Genomic DNA, 17,485 nt, shown 5'->3' on the forward strand with positions numbered 1-17,485 from the left:
AAATAATCTTAAAAAAAAAGAATTCTTTAAGCATGTTAGAACTGGTAGGGAACTGAGAGACCATCTAATCCAACGGCCTCATTTCAAGTTGATACAACAGGCACTTGTTGTGAGGAGCATTACGTGTTGTATGTAAGTGATGAATCACTAAATTCTACACATGAAACTAATAATACATTGTATGTTAACTAACCAGAATTTAAATAAAAACTTAAGAAAAAAAAAAGTTGATACAACAGAAACCAAGAGGGTAACAGGGATGTGTTTTAAGACTTTCCCATTAAGTAAATCAATAGAAACTCTTTATGGAAGTATTTAGACTGATCAGGTACCCAACAATCTTTTGTTGTTTGGCACAACAAGACTCTAGTTTTACCTTTTAATCTTATGCTAAGTCAAATTTGACCTAAAAGAATAATGATGGTTTAGTTATCAATTCATGAGTTGGTTTTAGAATGAGTCCCTGTTGCTGGGGAATATCAGAAATATCCAATTTTAAAACTTTCTACTTGATAAATACCACAATGTCCAAATACACACAAATATACAAAGACTTTTCATTCACTGTCATCAATAATTCACACAGAACTTATAAGGATTCTGGAATTTTAAGATACTATTCAGTTCACCATTGCTTCAAAAATAGGCAACTTCTCAGGAACATATTACTATCTTACTAATAATTCTGGCATTATTTTAAGACTGAAAGCTAAAATCATGCTCATATACATTGTGTACATAATTAAAGGGTTTTAGGCTCAAGGAAAACTAAGTATACAGAGAAATCGACTTATTCCCTGTCAACTCTCTTTTTCAGGGAGGCTTCTGGCCATGAATTAGTGTATTTAGCACGCATCTGGTATACAAGGAAGTTTATCAATTCAATATATTCTATGAACTAAAAACCAGAAAAGAAAAATCAACCTCATTAAGTAACATTGAATATCAGATATTCAACACATCTTAAAACTGCAACTACTATATTGATTTTACAGACACTTTTAAGTTGCCTATTTACTACCAAATTCTATATCTGATTCACAGTCATGTTTAAAAGAAAAAACACCAGTGAAGTTAGTTTTTAAGAATAGAAGAGGGGGACAACTCTTGAAATTACTTGCAAGTATAAATGCACTGAAATACCTCATATTCCTGGGAAAACTTCAAGTTGTCATTTGCTTTCAACCTTTCAATGTGATCTGCAAGTTCCAAGATAGGAATTGGAGGATGGCTAGCCATACCTATTAAAAGGAAAGAAGAAACACATTTGAAAACAAATGCAAAACAATGGTGACTATTCCAAAATATAGAGAATACTATAGTTAGAAATGGCCTGAAAATATGTGAGTAGTAAAGATGTTTAATGTGAGGAAGCAGGCAGATAGTTTGGTTACTCAAAGCAGGACATGCTCTGGAAGGATGAATTTTGTAGCCAAATGAAAAGTCACCAAGCATAATCCCCAAACTAACACTCCTAGTGTAAAAGAAAGCGTTATTGTGCTATGAATCAATATGGTTAGAGCGGAGAAAACTGACAGTCAGGCTTGATGTCAACTTCTGCTTTGAGTAATGACTGTTATGTCATTTCAAACTCCTTCTCCTGCACTGTGTGAAATGGAAATTGTGTGGAATTAAATGGTGTAAAGTGAATTAAGAAAACAGACACTGAGAAAGACCTAAAAGGGAAAGAGTAGTAGTTTGATAGGAAACATAAAGTGACTTATGCATAATCAAGGGAAACTAACTTGAAGAATGAAGGTTACCAGGGTAACCGGAATCATCTGAACCTGCAAAGGAAATGATGATGTAAATAAAATAAAATAGAACGAATTTGTTAAAAAAATGAAATGGATTGTCTGATATACTTTTTTTAAAGGATTGATAAAAATGTTGCACGTTTTTACAGGATTCACTAGACATTGTGACTTGATTAAGATCGCTTTAATATTTCACAAACCTGGAGGTGACTGACATTCACATGCAAACATGGACACAAAGAATGACATGCACCACAGTTCATAGACGATAATCACTGATGACAAAAATCAGACACCAAACTGAGTTTCAAAAATGTTTCCACTAGTAGCAGATTGTAGAGGTTGGGGTTGTGGCCTTCACCTGGACATTTATAAATGGCCACACTAACAGTTTTGTGGTATTTGCCCCAGGTCCCCATTTTTCAACCCCCAGCAAACCTACAATCTACTTCAGGTGTAAACATCTTTGTCCACAAATGGGAAATGAATGCAGGAGAGTGAGCAGATGGTGAAGGGACAAGGAGGGAAAGGGGATGGAAAAAGAAAGAAAGCAGTGACAGGGACAGCACATCTTAGTTCAGTCTGCCAGCTGAAGTGATATGTTTCACAGATTCTGTTAAAAATAATCCACCACTAATTTTGGTGATTCCTGTGTCTTTCCATTGTTTTTTCACTTTTCATGTGATTTACATTTCATTTCTTTGTGATTAAATTTTTAAGAGTACCATGAGAGAGCATCGCTGACTCATGTCTTATGGGTACAAATTCCAGCTGGCTAGAAAAACTTGAACTAGCATGCCCCCAGGGAAGCTTCTGAAGCTGAAAAAGAATGGGGGAGGAGCTCAAACTGGAGGCCAAGTTGACATTCTGCTGTCCTGGGACTCTTTGGAAGGTATTAGGCTATGGAACGGTGACCATAAGTCAACAAGACATGTGATTATTTTATGGGCGTTTTAGAAATTGTGCCATTTATTGAAAGCCACCTAGTAAGTTCCATTATCTCAAATGTCAAATTATCAATGGTTCTGGTAAGTTAAGTAAAAAACTATTTTGCTTCTTCCAGACAATCCTTTTAGTACACTGTTATAATAGGTGGTGTTTTAGTGTTTATAGCTTCCAGTCAACTAAAATCTTAATGGAAGATCCCATAAAAATGAGTTGGCTTAGAAATAGAAACTCTTTGTTGCAGATATAATTATGTATTTGAACCAAAATGTTGGAGCCCATTTCTGGATCTTTTCCATAAAGGTGGTAGAATTGAACTAATTTATATTCTGTGGAGGGAATAGGTGGGTGACAGTGGTCTAATAAAGTGATCTTATCCAGATGAGGCACTCCCAATGACAAGAATGGAAATGCAAAGGCACAAGAGACTCTAGGCTTATCTGGAAATGGAAATGGACTGATGTAGACATCCATTACAGTGCTTTAACAGAGAAAATAAAGAGACAAAGATGTTTAGACCTTTTCGAGCGAATCGTGGGAGAGAGTTATTATCATATATGGACTGAGTGGTGGTTTGGCTAGAGAGGGAGGACACAGAGCCAATCAGGGAGGCGTAGGGGACTGAATTACTGCTCAAAGCTGCAAAAAGTAAAGCCAGTTGGAGATGGGAAAAGTATTAGTATAACAGCAGTAGAAGACCATAATAATCAACCAAAGATGTGATCAACATATTTACTTTGGAAGCTAATTATACAGAAATCCAAGTAAACCTATACTGACTTATCTTCTAAATCAGGATGTATATATCATATGCAAAGATAGCACAGCATTCAAGAATCATTGTTTAAGACACATCAATATGTATCATGTTCCATCACAATTCTAGGACAAGTAAAAATGGCAGAATGGATGTTTCATGGAAAGAGGAGGAGAATATGTGGGATTCTGATGGTACAAGAGAAAGAATCCTAGACTAGAATATGGATAAGAGTTCTTCTAGTTTTGCCATCTACTAATAGGGACAAATCACCTGCTATCAAGAACCTCGATTTTTTATCTGTAAAATAAAACTGCAGAGCCAGGTAACTTCTGGAGTCACTTCCTTCTTTATAACTCTCACTTCTACCTCCTGTAGATAGGATGTCTAAACATATGGAACAACAGAGAAGGGTCTCTTGGGCACAGTTCTCATGTAAGTGAGATAGCTGATACTGCTATTTCTGATATGATAACTTTTTACCAGTTTGTTACTGTTTTTCACAGCCCATCCATCACCTACCATCCATGTATGCTTTAGGGCAAAACATATTAAGGTCATCCTCAGAATGAAAACGAGGCTTTTATGTTGTAACATCTGATTATCAATTTTTAAATTTATTTTCTTAAAAGGTGGAAGCACAAACCCTGCAGTTTTTTGTTGTTTTTGTTTGAAGGTTTTTTTGTGGGGTTTTTTTGGGGGGCACAGAGAGAGGGATGTGAGAAAGAGGTACAAATACTAGAAGAAACAATTTCACAGGAAAAAAAAAAAAGAACGTTTCTGATGGAAACTGACAAGGCAACCAAAAGGCTGCAGAGAGGAAGAATTTCACAGGCACAGAGAAAGGTGGTGACTGGCTTACTACATGATGCTATTAGTTACATGTTCCCTTACACCTTTGTACTAGAAAGAAAGCTTATTTCTCTGAGATGCTGAAGTTCTAAATTTGCTTTTTTGGGAAAAAGTAGATATATGAACACATATCAGTAGCTTCTTTGGTTTTCTTATATATCATCTTTTGATGATATTATATTTATTTTAGTCTTCTGTCCAATGCTGGAGGCCAGGGCTCAGAGGGGCTGCCACACTGTAAGTAAAGGCTTTTTACAATATTTCAAAAAAAATCTGTAATTGGCAATCTCTATCAAAATGGTAAATGTGCCTACCCTAGGACCTTGTACTTGCATTTCCAGGTGTCTAATATTTCGAGGTAGCAACAAAGATGTGAAAAGATGTGTGCTCTCTGTACTGCTTACTGCAGTATTATTTGCAAGAGTGAAACATGGAAAATAGCTTCCATTAATACGTAATGAGTCAATACATTTTGTGTCATCTGTAGAAGAGAATAGCATCAATACCACTGGCTGCTAAGAAGGAGATAAAACCTAATACACTAACTTGGAAAAAGGTCTATGTTTATGTAGTTAAACGTTAAAACAGGAAATTTTATGTACATCACCTGTCTGTCTATAGACCTGCTATACATTTTTATTAATTAAAGAATTGTATATACATGTGAAAAAATCTGGAAGCATATCATGGGGCTGTATATGGTAACTATTCCTGAGGGGGAAATTTGGAGTAGTTATAGGGAATCTTTTACTTATATTTTAAATATGCCTCCCCCAAAAAAGAAGAAAAATAAGAAGTGGGGGGATAAAGAGTAATTTCTATTTTCTAAATGTGCTTTTTTCACCTTTTCCAATTTATGAAAATTTTCAAACATACAAAATATTTACTATAATGAACACCTGTGTAGCCACAACCTATGTACAATTGTTAACAAGATTATTTTCTACTTTACACAATTCCTCCAATAAATGTGTGTTGCTTTTGTAATTAAGAACAAGAATTATTTGAGGTACAGGTTATAAGAAGACTTGGAAACATTTTTTTACACACAAAAAGAACTTTCCTCCCAACCTAGGCTAATGGACACAGTTCACTTTGGTTTAACATGTAACTCATCTATCAACTCATCTTAGTGCACACCCAGCTACTGCTGTCCACAAAGATGTCTGAGGATTAACAGAGGTTTATTTTAAAACCATCTTTTTTTTAAAGATTTTATTTATTTCATTGACAGAGAGAGACAGAGAGACAGCGTGAGAGGGAACACAAGCAGGGGGAGTGGGAGAAGGAGAAGCAGGCTTCCGGCCGGGCAGGGAGCCCGATGCGGCACTCGATCCCGGGACTCTGGGATCATGACCTGAGCCGAAGGCAGTCGCTTAATCAACTGAGCCATGCAGGCGCCCCTAAAACCATCTTTTAATAAGTGGGTATTTCCCCTTCCTCTGTAGAGCTTACAGACTTGTAAAACTTGATTAGCAGTTAATAAGTCTATCAAATTCTTCTACAACATCTCTTTCCTTTTCTCATTTTATTCAATTTTCCATTTGAAGTCATAAATCTAACTTTAGCTAAATGATACCTTCTTATACACTTAGGACTCTAATTTTGCAGGTCATGAGTGATACAAACAATGGTATTTGAATTGCATGTTTCATACTAGTTCTTACTGACCCAGTATAACAATAAATGATGACTAATTATTGCCAACTATCTATTTTTTAATAGATTGTGTAGTTTAGGTTCTAAATATAAATGAGTTGAATACTGCCAACTCTAACAGACAGTATTCTGGCTAATAAGCATATTCATGGGAAACACCTACAAACAGAGTACTACCCGCTCTCCTGAGGGTGTTAGCCTTCCTCGCCCTGTTCAGATGCTTGAATATAGCGTTTCACCAATACAGCGACTAGACTGTCATCCAAAATTTGGAAAGTGTGCTAAAGCAATGTTTTTCTTTTTCTCACAACCTTGCAAAGATTGTTCTACTGAAAACAACAGATTTCTCTGCCTTTACTTGGTGCCTTAGTGGAGAGACAGTGGACAGGAATCTGATGTTTCCTTTTCCTGACCCGGCGATAGGTGTGTCTGTAGTATTGCAGTGAAGGGCATATTTCTTTGAAGTATTTAAACTTTCAGGATACTGTATTTATATGGACTTTGGAATGTATTTTCAATACCTTTGGAGTATGGGGTAGAATTGAGGGAAAATCATCTGCCTCCTTATATTCTAGGCTCTTCAACAAGAAATACTTAAAAAGTAAATAGTTTTTCCATTCCCAAGATATTTTTTAAAACAAAAGTGTAATTTATAGAATTAGTGAACTAAATGATGTGCTTCCTTTACCTTCTGAAATACCTTCCATTTCAAATGGAAGTCTTTGTTTGATATTTTATCTTTCTCAACAGATCCATCGGAAGTGGAAGTGAACTTGCTTTCATGAACAAGTTCAGGTGCTAGGGGCTGATACATGAATCACAGGTTTTTTATTTCATTGAAAGTCATTTGTTTGGAGTGAAGGTGTGGGTGGTTAATTCCCTACTTATGCATACCATTAATAAGAACTGTCAAAATTTATGTTTGTGGATAAACGATTTTACTTCCAAAGGTATGATGTATATAAAAGCACATTTCAGACAGTGAGAGGGTTTAAAATCCAAAAATTAAGGAGCGTCATATCATTTGCTGTGCAACACCTAGTAAAGGGATCATTTTATTGCATCAGGCAGGAAGGCCATTGATTATTTGTGAACAAGAGGAGAGGAAAAAGTACAAAAATGGTATTTGGTTAACAACGCTACCTATTATCCTATTGGCAAGTAATTAAGGCGATTTGTAGCCATTGCTTAGAATCTGTACTGGCTGAAGCAAATGGTCACATTGTTATGAATTTCACATTAATAGCTGAGTCTATATTCTTTGTGAACTGGTGAAATTTTCAGGACAGCAGACCTGGGAGCTTGGGAGGTAAATAGACTGTTTCAACAAATCAAGCTCAAGTAGATTGCTTACCTGAGCTAAAAGGCACAACACAGTGCTTCCTCAGTGAGCAGATGTGCTAGGACCTTAGGACAATATCTCCTGTTCTATTTTCTTCCTCTATTAAACCCCTTTCTCCCTCTTTATTGATTTTGCCCACTTTATTTCATTACCCATTTGATGTAATAAGTCTAACCTTCATTAAATGATACCTCCTATAAATTTAGGCCCCCATTTCAGTTTTGTAAATCTATTGATGAGATAAGCAATGTCCCTTCAACTGCAACATTCATTCTCCTTTCCATCGACTTCTGTGAAATTTAACAAGCTCTCTCCATAAATGGATCTCATATTCCCACATACACTGGGAAAATTAGATTCTTTATAAACTTTTTTTTATTAGACCATATTTGCAAAATTGCCCATAAAAGCGAGAAGTACTTAATAGATGGAGGTCTCTTGGTTGAAGTCATTTCTATTCCCTTCCTTGTTTGTAGTTGCCAGCACTCTGCTAATAATCCTTTCTACACAGTTCCCATTCATGCTTCCTATTTATGCCTGGAAACATACTCTGTTGGTGCTGGAATAGATGAGGGAGAGCACTCTTACTGCTCTTTTTCTTCTGGGGCTATCTTTGACTTTCCATTCACCCTATGCTATGCTTCTGTCTCTACTAGAAGACCAAGGTTGTTTCCAATACAGATCACACTTCACATAAAAGCCAGAAGGGGCAGGGCAGAGCAGCAAAATAACAGTCATTCTCTATTTCCACAATGTTCTGCTTTTGTAATGAAATCCTATAACACATCATCTATGTGGCTTTTAGGTCCTCTATACATTGGTTTGGCCAAATTGAAAAGTGCATGAATTCCTGGGTCCATTATTATGAAGTTGCCTATAGCCTGAAGAAGTAGTACACTACTATTTCAGAAAGTGAACTGAGAAGGTTTACTACAGAAACTCAAATCATATCCAGTTGCCTTAATGGGATAGCTAGATAAAGACTCAACAGGGAGCATCTACAAGACTACAACAATCCCAGAAGACTGCATAGGTTTGTTTAATCATCATCACACGTGCATAGTCCACATTTATCAGCCTTTTAAAAAAATACATACAGGAGATTTTTGGCTACATGAACATTTTCTTCTACCTTTATGCTGTTGGAGGTATATCTTTGCTTTTAAAAAAAACCTGATTTTTAAAAAGTCTAACCTCCTTTGAGATAGAACTTTAAAAATGACCCACATTTATGATGATGATTTGTATAGCCACTTTGAAAATGCCAGATGCTTCTTTCAACTGAATTGTTACTAGTTACTATGATACGTCTACATGTAAAAGAGAAAATATGCCAAACACAATATGTTGTATTCAAGTCAAAGTAATTCACTGCAAATGCGTAGTTTAATAAATTTGTAGTGTATCCTACTGTGAGTTAGGAAGTCCATTTGACACATTTGCCAACAATTTGGTGAACAATAACATAACCAAATTTTAATCAGACTTTAGATCAGTTCTTTACTTTCTTAATTATCCTTAGGTATTATGACAGTGCCACTCAGTTTTATGTTTTTAGATCTCTTTACTACTTATGATTTTCCACTCATTTGGTATAAATAAAATTTACTTGAAAGAAAGCAAAATAAAGTTAGCCTCAAATTAATAATACTGTACAAAATGCCCCTCAGCAGGAATGACATGTTTGCTCTGTTGAAGCACTTAATGTTCTTTAAGAAATAAGTATATTTTTCTTAACCTCAATCACTTTATGTGCCTCCCCACAAGAAACCTAAATTGGCCAGTTATGTGCAGTATAGGTAATTTTTTAAAAGAAACTAATTTTTGCCTCACTTTGTTTCTTTCCCTCTTACCCCCCCCCCTTTCTTCAGTGAAACATAGATGCAAATTAATAGGAAAATACAAAATAAATCTATTCTTTCCCCATGGAATGAATGATGCAACACCCATCCATCCATTCATTCACTTTATGAGAAACTGAATTCTTGCCAGATAGATGTCATTAAAAATAATAAACTGTGTTAAACCCCCCAAATGGTAGATATTCTTGCAAGACTATAGTTTTTCCAAAATTTGAAGATGAATTACATGTTTTCTCTTGTCTACTCCTCCTCAGATTTGCAAAAAGAACTTTCCTTTCAAGACTTATGTATGGTGAATCTCAATAATATTACAATTAAAATCACGATAAACAAAATTGTTCTAAATAAAGAGATGTATTTATCTCTCAAAACAATATCAGTTGGCCAAAAAACTTTCAGCAAATACTGTATTATGGACAAGATGAGTCCTGCCTCTTACCTGGTGTTTGAAAATTAAGGCGCCTCAGTTCTACTGGGTCTGTTGGATGGTGTGAAGGGACCTCCTTACTGTTGGGTATGCTGCTCTTTCTAGAGTCAGACTCTGCCCTCTTCCTATAGGGAGAAAAGAAAAATGTAAGAATAAAATAAAAAAGCAATAAAAACACTTAAAAAGCAGAGAGTCACGCAGCCCCCTCTCCCTCCCAACTTTCTATTTTAAACCATTTGACAGACCAGCTTTGTGACCTTGTTGAGGTTGCTTTTCCTCTCTTGGCCTAGACTGTTTCCTCAAGTCTAAAACTTTTATTTAAGTGAATGATCTCAAAGTCTGTCTAGAATTAAATTCTTCATTACCTCTACCTTTAGGCTTTAAGGAGGGTGTTGGAGAGATAAACTTGAGTCCTTGTTCAGCAAATCTCCTTTATCCACTGGTTCAATTTGTGAGGAACAGGACAGAGTACCGCTAACAGCCAATGCTAATAGAGTACCAATAGCCATGAATGTGGTTACCATAGAGAAAACCTCTGAAACTACTGAGCCTCAAGCTGAAGAGCTAAATCCATACTCCCTTTTTCCTCTTTCCAAGATTATATGACTGATGGCTACAAAGAGGCCTGCATTGGATATTCCCATTAGGCAGACAAATACAGTTTGTTCTAAGATTCCAAGTTAGCCTAACACCCGGAAGGAGAATTAGCACAATGCAAGACCAACATCCCCTTTCTCTTTCAAATTAAAAAAAAATAGTGTTGGCTGTTTGTAGTGTTAAGCTGTGATTAATATTTCATTAATGAAAGTCAATCACAGAAAGATCAGAGAAAAAGTAGTTTCACCTACTGTGTCTCACTTTTCCAATGATTATTCATGGCATAGGAACCATTAATAGTGCCTTGTTATAAGTAATTCTTCACACAATTCATTTCATTTTTGTTTTAATTACTATCTACAACTTTTATTAAATACCTTTGTTTAGGGTGTGATAATGTAGTATTAACAAGTGTCTATGCAAGAAAGGTCAGGGTTTTCTTTTTCTTTCTTTTTTTCATAAGATTTCTTATTCATTTTTTTCAAACCCCTCAAACACAGAGTGCTACCTATATTCTTTAAGGTTAAATTAGGTCAAAAACTGAAGAAATGGAGGACTTTTCAAGCAGTGCTTTATTCTGTCTTTATTATTCGAATACTGATTCCAACAATCTCCGGGCTGCAGTCATAATCCTAGCATCTCACCCTTGTTCAAAACAAAGACACTCTTCTTTGGGGAAAGGGGCACAGCGGTGTTGAGGAACACTCCCTTCTCTTTCTGATATGACTGTCGCACAGCTCATTAGCGTTGCTGTGGCAATGGGATCTCATTCAGTGCCACCCAGGTCGTTCCATGGTTAGCCAGAGGGCTCCTGTTAAATAGCCTTTCTTTCCATCTCTGCTCATCTGGATAAAATAAAACTAACCAGGGGATGAAGGGAAGATTGATGCAAAGGGAAAGCACACTTGATTTGCTCAAGTGCAACGCCTTCGGCAAAACGGCGTTGATGGAATACATTTTCTTGGGTGAGTCCTGTTAGACAACTTCCTCTCTCAGAACCTTGGATTAACCTGTCTCAGGATTTCCCGTTTCTACCTAAAGGTGTCAGGTATAGCCTGAGGACAGAATGTACTGCCAAGCTATACTACCGATCGGAGGTGAGCAGTGAATCTGAGGCGTGCCAAAAGTACTGGCCCTTCCAGTTGTATGGAGTGGAAAATGAGAACAGAAGGAAAATCAGAGCTGAGGGCTGGCAAGAAAGATAGGACAAGAAAGGGAAAGAGTGGCTTGGAAGACCATGTATGTGAAAGAAGGACATGGTGACCAGTTTCAGAGTAGAAAATATCCCTGTGTTTAGGCTGTGGGTATTTCCCTCACAGAGATTCATTTTACCACCAAAGATACAGAATCTAAACAGGCTAATGAAATGCCACCAACTGCTAGTCAGTCAGTCCCACGTGTAACAAACATATGCTTGGTTATTCTCACTTCAGGGAACCCCAGGGGCCCTTCTTAGGTTTGTGTGTTTGTTTTTCCCCATACGAGTCGGCACAGATACATTTCTTTACTGATGTGCCAAACCTAATGATTGAAACCTGGATTTTTATCCCTTCTCAAAGTGTCTCCACTGTCATTCTTGCAAGATTATGGAACCAGATGGAGAAATTTCTGGGCAAGGAAACTAGGTCACTCCTGCAGGTATTGTGGGGCATACTCCTTATCTTCTTTTTCACTGAGGCCAGGCTGAGTGATGCTGAGACAAAGGGACAGAAAAGAATACTCTCTAAAGAAATTTAGTCTGTTTCTCTGGTGCTAGGAAAGGTGAACATCACACCTTGTTGCCCAGATGAATCTCAAAACCCAGAGCTTGGGACTAAAATTGCAGTTTATAATTGTGATAAAGTGGGGGGGGTTATGTCAGGTTTCCCTGACATTTAATAACTAACTTCTTCCTCACTTTATCTGTTCAAAGAAATGACCTCCAAAATCTCAGATTCTAAAAATCCTAACCATCTCAGAAAACGAGCTGTTTCAATTTTGTTTTGCTTAGTTTAGTTCTGGTGATCATAACATGGATAATTCTGGCTGCCCACACTTTTGTCACATTATTTTTAAACATAAATGTGCTAAAATGGTTGTTTTCCAACAGAAAGGATTTCTAAGAAATGTTTGCAGGATGAAGAGTTTGGTCATCATTGGTAATAATGGTAAAGAGCTTCAAAAATAGAATTTACTGCCATAGAGTATTAAGTGGCATATGATGGTTTAAATCAGGGCCAACATGAATGGACGTAGTCACACGTTTTTCCTAAGTTTTCAGAGGTCTCATTATTCTCATTTTCAATGAGGAAAAAAGCAAAGAATAGTAACTCCAAAATGATCTGAATTTTGCCTTGCTATTTTATTTTTTCTATTAAGATTATGAAGTCCTATTGTAAGTGTATTTCCTGCAGAGAGAAATATCCGCCACATGTAGGAGTTATATGGGTGAAAAGGAAATGCAAGGTTATATGATATTTCAGATATGGTGGAAACTGCTAGTAGTATAAAAACGTGTGGTAGTTTGGAATGTGGATCATGTATAACAAAAATGCTACTCTGTGGTCTAACGGGCTTTTTATTTTCATTTATTCTCACCTGGCTCTCATCTAGGGATAAAGTGGGAGGGAATCTACTTATCGAGAACAAAGATATTCAGACATATGGGCCAAGGCTTTTGGAAGACAGATACATTTATCTGAAATCCCTACTATTAATATTCAAAGAAGTCAGTTCAAACACTTTATGATTTTTTTTAAGATTTTATTTATTTATTTGACAAAGAGACAGTGAGAGAGGGAACACAAGCAGGGGGAGTGGGAGAGGGAGAAGCAGGCTTCCCGCCAAGCAGGGAACCCGATGCGGGACTCAATCCCAGGACCCTGGGATCATGACCTGAGCCGAAGGCAGACGCTTAACGACTGAGCCACCCAGGCGCCCCAACACTTTATGATTCTGATGCCTTTAAGAATGCAACCCCATTCTGCCACTACTGGTGTGTATCTTCTTAGGGAAGTCAACTATAATACTTATCAATTTCTTCATGTACAAAAGAGAAGAAGAAGGTTAGGAGATGATGTCTAGGTTAAATGTTGTGATTCTTTAGAAGTTGAATTGTTTTTTTTAATTTATATATTTTATAAAGAATAAAGTTATTGAAGGAAATTTCTAGTCCTTCCATGTATACATTAGATGTATGCATTTGTAAAGTTACCCACATATGACTTAGATAATTCCAAAGCATAATACATAAAGTATCATTTAATTAAGAAAATTATAAAGTCATTTTTAGTATTTTGAATATGCAATAAATGTTTAATTAGTGGTTCTGAAAAAAAAGAGAGCCAACTCTCTCATCTTAATGGAACCAGAAGGCAGTGATAATGTTATAAAATGTGGACAGTATTAAATGGGAAGGTAGATCTCTGAGTATATTAAATGGGTTTAAAGTGTTTTGTGTTTCAACTAAAAAACAAAACAAAAAACAAACCTACTTTGCATGTGTTTTTAGCTGGATTAATGACAACTAGTGATATTAAAAAAAAAAAAAGACACCCTATCGAAGTGCTAAGTTTTCTATCAATGAAAGTAGCTTGCTGACCAGTGTTTAACTGATTTTAGGGAAAAAAATACAGCCATGGTTCTCAAACTTTAGCATGCAGCCAAATCACGTGGGAGGGCTTACTAAACTGCAGACTGTTGCACCCACACCCACAGTTTCTGATTCATTAGGTCTGGGGTAGGGAGTCCAAGAATTACTACTTCTCTCAAGTTCCCAGGTGATGCTGATGTTTCTGCTTCTGGTCCAGGGAACAAGCATTGGGAACTACTGGAATACAGCACTGGGAGGAAGGCAGTTGAGATGAGCACTGAGACCCTTTTCTTAGTTTAAGTTTTATCAGAAATTTGTATCTATTGATATAAATATAGATAGAGAGAGAGATAGATGATAGATAGATGATAGATATAAGTTAGAAAGGTAGAAGGTTAGATTGAATGAGTCGTTCAATAATCACAGAGATAGCTAGTCTTACCATTATTATTATTATTATTATTATTACTACTACTACTACTACTACTACTACTACTACTACTACTACTACTATTGCTGCTTCTGCTATTATTAGTTGAGTCTGGAAAACATGGAAAATAATTTGAAACTCTGTAAGAGTTTTCACAAAGGCACGGCCACCAATATTTGCAGGATATGAAAATGCCAGTAGTGTTCCTGTATCAGGAGGTGACCTCAGATCAAACTTAAAAATCGGTCTTGAGTAAAAACAAACAAAACAAAACAAACGTTTTATGGGACACCTCACATTTCTGTTCTGTAGACACATTAACACATACAAAGGCTCATTAAAACAAAGTTCAGACTGGTTTCATTACTTTCTAAATTTGGATAATTTGTTATTTATTTTTATATAGACAAACTAATTTATTTCCCTCAGAATCATTTTAATATCAATCATTTTAATATTTTATAAACTAAGCTTTGTCCATCTTCCACTTGCCAGGTAATACCTTTTATATCCAACCTCCACCCTCATCCCCTCTTTCAAAGGCTACCGGTATCTATTACTGAGCATTAAAGGAGTTTGTTCTCTATTCCTCACCTGTCAGGTTTACTGCTCCATTTTAATGCAGCAAAAAAAGAAAAAGAAAGGCTAAATGTTAGTTGGCCAGTGGTAACAAGAGTCACTATGACAACCAAGATTTAAGAAACACCGCTCACAAGCAGGGACACATTAAATGACACACATTAGGAAATGACAGTGTATCAAAACTTTAAAGCCTTCTAATTACGAATTAAATGGAGGACATGAGGGTACATAACTAACTAAAGCATTTTTTCTGTGTATGTTAATGTCACATTCACTTTTATCCATCAACCTACATAATATTGCCACAATTATTTCCCAGAAAGTGTTTGATGGTAGAGATATACTATGTTTTTTACAATACATACAAGAAATTTGTTCATCTAAAACAAAATCTTCAGTTAAGAGGTATGTTATTCCTTTAATGATATAAAATATCTGCAAATTGCATTGAACTGCACAAAAATGTGCACAATGGTATAATACACTATGAGGTAATAAAGTGGCAAAAATGATTTCTTCAAACTCCTTTTGACAAGTAAGGTTATCATAATCTTTTTTGCCAATAAAAGATCAAATACATTTTCAGTTTTGGAAAAAGTAATACTCATCGTTATAAGTCTACAGAGCATGACCCACCTATATTGCTGGGCTAATCCTGAAAGTCTTTTATTACCAGCCATTGATATGACAGATATTTTCATAGTCAAAGAGGTGCTGCTATCTGTGAACACATCTAGCTCATGTTCATGTGATAATATGTGGATTGTTTAGATAACTATGTTCTTTATGCAGAGAATAAAACTTGTACCTGAAAAATATTAATCTAAATAATTTTCATGGTGAGGTGAATAGCCAAGTATTTGGTGAGTTCTCAAATCCAAAATAGAGATACTAAGTCTGCCTTAATGCCAATGAAATACATACCTGAGTTGCTAAAGAATCTGGCTTTAAGATAATCCGGTCTATCTCCTTTCAAAAATACAAAACCCACATTCAAATTGTACGCACATACACATACAAAGTGAATAATGAAAGTGATATCAAACACACTGGTTAATTCTTTGTATTCTTAATTTTAAAATAATTTACCTAGTGCCCCAGGTTTTAAAAATCCTAAATATATGTTTCTAACTTGCTCATTTTTTTTAAAAAAAGTTATTTATTTATTTGACAGAGAGAGACAACGAGAGAGGAACACAAGCAGGGGGAGCAGGAGAGGGAGAAGCAGGCTTCCCACGGAGCAGGGACCCCCATGGCGGGGCTCGATCCCAGGACCCTGAGATCATGACCCGAACCGAAGGCAGACACTTAGCGACTGAGCCACCCAGGCGCCACCCTTTTTTTTTTTTTTTTTTTTTAGTAGGCTTCATGCCCAGCATAGAGCCCAACACGGAGCTTGAACTCATGACCATGAGATCGAAACGAGCTCAGATTAAGTTGGATGTTTAACCGACTGAGCCATCTAAGCACCACTAGCTTGCTCATTTCTAATCAAGGAGATCTTTAGTGAGTCAGTTGTAGGAGAATCTATTTCTTTGGATGGAAGAGAACTACTTAGTGAATTATCAGTTTTGTATATTAAAAGGTTGAGTATTCTTATTGAACAAATGCATAGTTAGTGTGTGATTCACTCCTTCCACTAAAATGTCAGACCCACCACACACATGGGTATATATTTGGGGCAAGTATCTAATTTTGAAGGCTATGGGAACTTGTAAATTTAAATTATAGGCTAAAGGTTTTATTACAGCTCTTGCCAGTCAACACAAAGGTGATATTGTATGATGGAGTAAACAAGTGGAGGGGATTGAGTTTGGAGTTTGTTAATACTATTCAATTGGTATAAATTTGATTACTCAATATCCCTCTGTGCCATGCAGTCTACTAGGCATAAGGGATAACAGTGAGGAAATGACAGAGTCCTTGATACACAGTTTAGTGGGGGCAAGAAAGACAAGGATATGAGCAAGTCCAGGAATGTTCTGTGACATTGATAAACAGAAAGTGCTTTGAAGAGTATAGATGAGGGAACACCCTTAGGGCAGCCTGAACTGGTAGAGAGAACAGGGTAAGAGGAAGGCACCCAGAAAGGCTTTTTGTTTAGTAGGTGGCATCATAGATTACTTCTAAGGGATGTTTCAGAGTTAGCCAGGCCAAGAAAAGAGGCTGGGGAGTCAGAGGAAAGGCATTTCAGGTATATGGAAGGATCTACTCAAAGGCCAGAAGGCAGAATCAATCAGCATTGTCCAGTGTAGTTGGGCATGGCAACATACTTCTCCGTAGCATCTCAAAATATCCTGATCTGTATTTCTTTCTTTGATGACATCTTGAAAATATATGTAAAGTTGATACAAAAAGAGAAGACTAATGAGGCACAGTCCACAGAGAGTGGCTAATGTTGGAATGAGGGGAAAAGCTTAAAAAGCTGAAGTTTGTGTTTTAGTCCCATCTATCCCATAGCTTTCATACATGAACATCTGCAGGTGGGGATGGGAATTATTTACTCTGTCCACAACACCTATTTAGGTTAGACTATTACTAATTAAGGATGTTAATTTTGTTTAGATAGTGTTTAGATCCTTCCAACCTCCTAATCCTTATTTTCTTTTCTTCCACAGTACATAATAAATATTTCTCATCCATCTTGAAATGCTTTTCCATTTAGTCAGGCTAACATTTTATTTTCAAATATCTTCTATATAAA

The 17,485-nt window shown here is 36.4% G+C and overlaps 1 protein-coding gene across 43 annotated transcripts in view; it reads right to left on the bottom strand.

Annotated features, from left to right (window-relative positions):
* Positions 1-17,485, bottom strand: part of PTPRD (protein tyrosine phosphatase receptor type D) — a 2,297,676-nt gene that overhangs the window by 109,257 nt on the left and 2,170,934 nt on the right. For 21 of the 43 annotated variants that reach the window (XM_078062238.1, XM_078062257.1, XM_078062267.1 and 18 more), the window contains 4 exons: positions 14,794-14,808; positions 9,614-9,726; positions 1,746-1,787; positions 1,144-1,241 (listed from right to left, as the gene is read on the bottom strand). In XM_078062238.1, the coding sequence (XP_077918364.1) occupies positions 1,144-1,241; positions 1,746-1,787; positions 9,614-9,726; positions 14,794-14,808 (268 nt within the window). The remainder of the gene's footprint in view (positions 1-1,143; positions 1,242-1,745; positions 1,788-9,613; positions 9,727-14,793; positions 14,809-17,485) is intronic. The other 22 variants (XM_078062278.1, XM_078062275.1, XM_078062271.1 and 19 more) reach the window with 5 other exon arrangements.

The sequence above is a fragment of the Halichoerus grypus genome, chromosome 14 (assembly GCF_964656455.1).
Source record: "Halichoerus grypus chromosome 14, mHalGry1.hap1.1, whole genome shotgun sequence".
Taxonomy (NCBI): domain Eukaryota; kingdom Metazoa; phylum Chordata; class Mammalia; order Carnivora; family Phocidae; genus Halichoerus; species Halichoerus grypus.